Here is a 6,284-nt window from a genome sequence, read left to right on the forward strand (position 1 = left end):
AAAGAATTGAAAATGAAGTCCTTTAATATTTTCATGAGCCAAAATGCTACTGTGCGTGAGGAACTAAGTCAGACACAACCGTCTGCTGGAAGCAAGTCTGAGCAGAATTCTGTTATTTTATACTCTTCTGGACTCCACTAAGAGGTTTTCTCACCTATAAAAAGTAAACTACCTTTAAGGTCTGTTCCAATGCCATGATTCTAACCTAAATACCAATCCTTAATATTAATTAACTAAACACAAAAATGCCAACTACACAGACACAGGCTCTCTTTAACTCACCTGCAATAACTTGCCTTATTAACTGTATCTTCAGAAGAATCAGATCCTAAAAAATTCCCCAGATAACAAATCAATAAAAGGATTTTTACTGAGTTAAACTCAATAAATGTACTCGTTGCACAACAGATATTCATTCAAGAAATACTACTGCACACTCACTATATATAAAATCTTCAGACATAATGAAACATATGGCAGGTCACACAGAAGTCCCAAGTCTGAATCACAGCTCTGCCACTTGCCAGCTTTGTTTTCTTGGCAAAATGTCTTAACCTCCGTGTGCCTTTTTTTGCTCATGTGTAAATTAAGTATAATAACATTAACAACCTCATGGGTTTGCCAAGGATCTTAAATGAGTTTTGCAAGTAAGGCCCACTAGTGCCTGGACCATGGTAAGTGCTCCTAAATATTCGCTATTATAGTTATTTTGATTATTTTTATGACACAACACCTGTTGTCTTGGGACTTATGATCTTTAAGAGGGGAAAAGACATACAGGTAATTTCAAAAGAATCTGGTAAGTGCTATGGTAGACATATGGTGGTGCTTGGGAACCTAAAGAGGGTCACTCTTTCCAATTATAAATACATTCTAAAAGATAAGACAATTAGAGAGACCTGTTTGAACGGAGCTCTGCTCTTCTTAAAAGTCTTCCTAGTCTAGTACAATGTATCCTGGATCCCTCCAAATGCTCTAGCCATCCCATCATGTTATTTCTTATCCCTACTCTCCATCTTCCCAAAGCATGTTTACACATGCTATAATCAAGACAGCCTTCCTTTGTTCTCTTTATAAAATAAGGGTCTTATTTTATAAAAAGGTGAGCGCTACATCTTTTACACTATCTGTAACACACCATAAGGCTGGAAAAATAAAATTATTTTATTTCCACTTTCCAAAGTTCCCTGTCATTGTATAAATTATGAGGCTTTTGGTATAACTGTAAGACAATAATCCAGCAACTATTATTCTAAACTTAGAAAATCTGTGTCTCTTACCCAATTCAATGTAGACAGACTTATTCTGAGGCTGTATCTGCTGCTTTGTCCTCAGAGATCTCACAAGTCCAAGGTCAGAGAGTTGAACACTAAGATTGGTTTCCTGCTAAGCAGTACAGTAAAGAATGATCAACTAATTATTGGCCGGTTCTGTGTTTCTTTTCTTGAAGAGAAACTCCAGGCCATGGACAAAACAGACCATCATAATTAGCTAAAATTTGACACCTGGAGAAAATACTTGGCAAACTACAAATCAAAATGTATGAGTTAGGGGCGCCTGGGTGGCTCAGTGGGTTAAGCGACTGCCTGCAGCTCAGGTCATGATCTCAGAGTCCTGGGATCGAGCCCTGCATCGGGCACCCTGCTCAGCGGGAGGCCTGCTTCTCCCTCTCCCACTCCCCCTGCTTGTGTTCCCTCTCTCGCTGTCTCGCTCTCTGTCAAATAAATAAAGAAAATATTTAAAAAGTATATATATATGAGTTATATGTGGTTTGAATATTTTTTCCTCTCTCTGTTGTTTTAAGCTTTTCTAAACTGAATATGTATTATCTATGTAATTTTTTGAAGAAAAGCATATTTTGAAGCTAATACTTTGTGTTATAGTATAGAAAGGGAATGAAATTCATTTAGTACACATTTCCAATCACATCTGATAACAGGGTTATGAATAAAAACCCAGCAATCCTAAAAACATTCAGTATAGGAAAGAATATTTAAAAATCCTACATTACTTTGATCAAACTTTCCTTCTTTTTGAGTCCTTCAACATCTACTGAAAAATGAATGCTGGTACGATGAGAACTATTATTTTTAAGATCTGCATTATTCATTCATATGCAAGTAACAACAGAGCAAATCACTGCATTTTCTTTGACAATTACACCTCTTAAGTTGAAGCAATTCTCAAATGGTAAAAACTGACTTTTTTCCCAGGCAACTTTTCAAAGAAAATAAATTAGAAGATACTTCCTCATGCCTGAAGAATTGCCGTGAGATGGTTATTTTAAAAACCAGCAAGCTCAAACCTTAAAGACATCAGTGACCTCATGGCTATTTTAGACAAGCATCAGAATGGATAAAGCACTAAAGCGGGGGATGGACCCAGGTCTCTCTTGCCCACACTAGGTACATGGACCTTCTCTCAGCTCTTCTAACTCTTGACCAACCACTTAATTTACTATCTTACCTTGTTTACTGCCTTTTTTTTTAAAAAGAAGTTTTTATTTTTTTTTTAAAGATTTTATTTATTAGAGAGACAGCGATTGAGCAGGAGGGAGAGGGAAAGATAATCTGAAGCAGACTCTGCATTGAGCACAGAGCCCAATGCGCGGCTTGATCCCATGACCCCCAGATCATGACCTGAGCTGAAACCAAGAGTAGGATGCTTAACCGACTGAGCCACCCAGGTGTCCTATGTTTACTGACTTTTTACATAAATCCATGAGCATCTAGCACCTTCACTAATTCACAATGCTCAATAAAGAGATGTTACCAAAATAAATGAAAATGGCTTTACCAAGGTAGGGTTTTCAGGTTCACTCTGTCGAAGTCTTTTGGCACGGTTTCGATAGCCCATACTTTGGATAATAGAAACTTCCTCCTTTAGATGCTCAGGAGAGTTATTTTCCTTTTTTGAAAAGTTATAGCTGTTTGCAACTATGAATTACAAAGGGAAATGTTATTGTTGTAGTTAGAAACAATATAGTAACTGTATCAAAGAACCAAAAGAAATCCTGTGTATGCTCTCTCTGGTTTGTTAAGACAATGCATTAAAGCTTACCTAACATTTTTTTAATCTACCTTGGAAATTCTACTCCTAGGAAACACACAGACTGTCAAAGTTATTTCTAATCTTTTTTTTCCCCACCTCAATACTAACAAATTTGCCTATTAATACCATATTTCATTGAATCCAAGATACCAATGATGCAAGACGCACCACTATTTTCTACGCCACTTAGAGAGAAAACACACTAAATTAACAATGGCACACCACAGGTGGTAAATTGCTCCCAATTTTGGAGATGCTAAAATGTGAAAAATGTGCATCTCAGGACCTATAAAATGAGGTGTGAGACCAGCGGGAATGATTTAAAAAATAAATCACAGATAAAGAGTTAAAATGAGCATAGACCAAAAGGTGCTATTGCCTATTCACAGAATAACTGTGAAAACTTCCTGAGTTTTAATGGGCAGCCGCTTGAGTGCTGGCGCCCGGGGCTATGCAACACTTACACTGCAATCCTGTGTCAAGCTCAAAAGCATGAATGATTTTCAACAGCTCTTCAACAAGTTGACTAAATCTTGTACTTTCTTGTAGGCTTCTGAAATTAAATTGTTTGAGAAACACTCAGCAAAGGATTATCAACTTCTTAAGGACACTAAAATAAGGAAAGATGCGTAGACAAAAAACAGATGTAGCAACAGTAAAAAAATTCTATTTAGAGAACAGAGCTATCAGCGGCATTAAATCAAAACATCATCAACATCAGAACAAACTGTGTGTCAGGATTGGTTGTTTTCCTTTCTTTTTTTTTTTTTGCCATTCAAGCCTACCAAAAGCCTATTCTCTAAAATAACAGTACTGTGAATCCATAGTAGATATAAATCCACTGCATAGAGAACTTACCATTCTTAACACCTGAACCCCATCCACCCAACCTCCTAATTTGAGCTCTCAGGGATTTCTGTGAAATGATGATTTTGTTACTTCAAAAGCAGATAGACTGATGTAGGAAAGATGTTAGGGCTCGAAGCCAAGAATTCTTGAGACGTCTTTGGTGCAAAATGGTGGTTTTATTAAAGCACGGGGACTGGAACCCGTGGGCAGGAAGAGCTACAATGGGGTCATGAGGAGTGGCCCGCTATATACTTTCAAGTCGGGAGGGAGTTAGGGATAGCGTAAGTCTCTAAGGAATTTTGTAAGCAAGGTTTCCAGGACCTTAAGGGGGCTAGTTATTGTTAGGAAAAGGTCATTTACTCCTGTCTAATAAAACCTTAGTCACAGAATGGTGATTAACATAACATAACAAAATAAAAAATTTAAAAAAAAACCTTAGTCATGAGACCCTTCAGATGTATATCGGTGGGTCATACGCTTGGGGGATGATTGCCAACATTATCTTGGGGGTTAGAGATAAAGGAATTTTTATATGTTAAAGTAGACTTACAAGATCCTGGAGGGTCAGGCTAAGATTGCCATTTGCCCTGGGCAAAGTGTCAACATGGAGGCAGTTGAGTCCCTAGAGGAATGTCACTCTGCCTGTTTCAAGGACTTGTCAATGGACTGTAAGTAGTAAGGAAGTTTAATAATTTTTCTTCTGCCTTTGTTTCCCACATCATAGATGATAATGTCAGAAGAGAGATTTCGGTTTAGGAAAAGTTGTAGGACAATGTAATTCATTTATTCCTTTAAATATCTGAGTGACTACTATGTGCCAAACATTGAAAAAACAACATTGACTGAGACAGAAAAAGCCAGTGCCCTAGGAGAACTTACGTCCTGGTGGGAGGGACCCACAATGTATAAACACGCTGTGTGTGTATAAATAATTACGTAGAAATAAGCACAAGAAAGAAAAAGAAAAGCAGGACCTGGAGACAATGGGGGCAGAATGGTACAGTCCCACTTTAGATAAGACTGCACATTTTTGCGCCATTCAGAAGCGTTAGAAAGAGGCAATGAATTGCTAATACCTTTATAAGACAGATCTACCATAAAACTTTCAAGAAAATGACTTCAGAAATAATTTACTCCGTTAGCCTAACACTCGCTTATACATTTTTTCTACTGATGAACAGTTTGAGAGGAACACCGGCTCTGTTATTAAGGAATTTCTACTTTTCCCTCTGTTGATGTGTCCAACTTCCCATCACTACCCAAATTAGATACCTTTTGGTTATATCGTTCTTACACAAAGGACACTGTGAAGGTCCTTTCCTCTGGTTGAGAAGTTTCAGCATACAAAATCTATAAATTATAAAGAACGAAAAGAACAATTCAAGTTACTTTTTTTTTTGGTAGACAGTATTCAAAAGGCAAATAGCCATGAAAAGATAATCTCACGACTGCCCTTAAGAGCCATTTTAAACGTAATGGCAGGTGAATTACAACCAATGGCTTTAACTGTTTTTAGATGCTGCATAAGCAGAAAACCAAACTACATAAGCAATGATCTAAGAAAACTGAACTTACATGCATAGGGCTGACTGTTATGATCAAATAAAACTAATTAAAAAGTTAATATGGCATATTTAATGATATATTCATAATTATTTCACATTGCATAATCAGATATAAATGGTAAATAGTTTAAGTAAAACAATTATAATTAGTTTAAAAATTCAGCACATCACTACAAAGCTATAGTAAATCAAGACAGTGTGGTGTTGGCATAAAGACAGACCTATACATCGACAAAACAGAACTGACAGTACAGAAAAACCCATATATCTAAGGTCAGTTGATTTTAAACAATGACACCAAGATAATTAAATAGAACAAGAATAGTCTACCAACAAATAGTGTTGGGACAACCAAATGGTCACATGCAAAAAGAAGAAGCTAGAATCCTCACACAATCCAAAAAAGTTAACTCAAAATGGATCACAGAATTAAATGTGAGAACTAAAACTATAAACCTTTTGACCTTGGGTTAAGCAATGATTTCTTAAATACACAAACAACCAAAGAAAAAATAGATACATTGGTCTAAATCAAACTTAAGAACTTTTGTGCTACAAATAATACCATGAAGAAAGTGAACGGCCAGGGACACCTGGGTGGCTCAGTCGGTTAGTGTCTGCCTTCGGCTCAGATCATAATTTCACGGTCCTGGGACTGAGCCCTGTGTCAGGCTCTCTGCTTGGCGGGGAGTCTGCTCCCCCCTCTCCCTCTGCTCCTCCCCACCTCCCTGACTCATGCTTGTTTGCTCTCTCTCTCTCAAATAAAATCTGAAAGAAAGAAAGAAAGAAAGAAAGAAAGAAAGAAAGAAAGAAAGAAAG

General features: G+C 37.1%; 1 protein-coding gene across 3 annotated transcripts in view; it reads right to left on the minus strand.

The window, feature by feature from the left end:
• The window catches only part of BRCA1 (BRCA1 DNA repair associated), a 61,592-nt gene that overhangs the window by 39,782 nt on the left and 15,526 nt on the right, over positions 1-6,284 (minus strand). For all 3 annotated transcript variants that reach the window (XM_021681658.1, XM_021681657.1, XM_021681659.1), the window contains exons 3-7: positions 5,173-5,250; positions 3,516-3,604; positions 2,797-2,936; positions 1,281-1,386; positions 283-328 (exon numbers count right to left, since the gene is read on the minus strand). In XM_021681658.1, the coding sequence (XP_021537333.1) occupies positions 283-328; positions 1,281-1,386; positions 2,797-2,936; positions 3,516-3,604; positions 5,173-5,250 (459 nt within the window). The remainder of the gene's footprint in view (positions 1-282; positions 329-1,280; positions 1,387-2,796; positions 2,937-3,515; positions 3,605-5,172; positions 5,251-6,284) is intronic.

This window comes from Neomonachus schauinslandi, chromosome 15, assembly GCF_002201575.2.
Source record: "Neomonachus schauinslandi chromosome 15, ASM220157v2, whole genome shotgun sequence".
Taxonomy (NCBI): domain Eukaryota; kingdom Metazoa; phylum Chordata; class Mammalia; order Carnivora; family Phocidae; genus Neomonachus; species Neomonachus schauinslandi.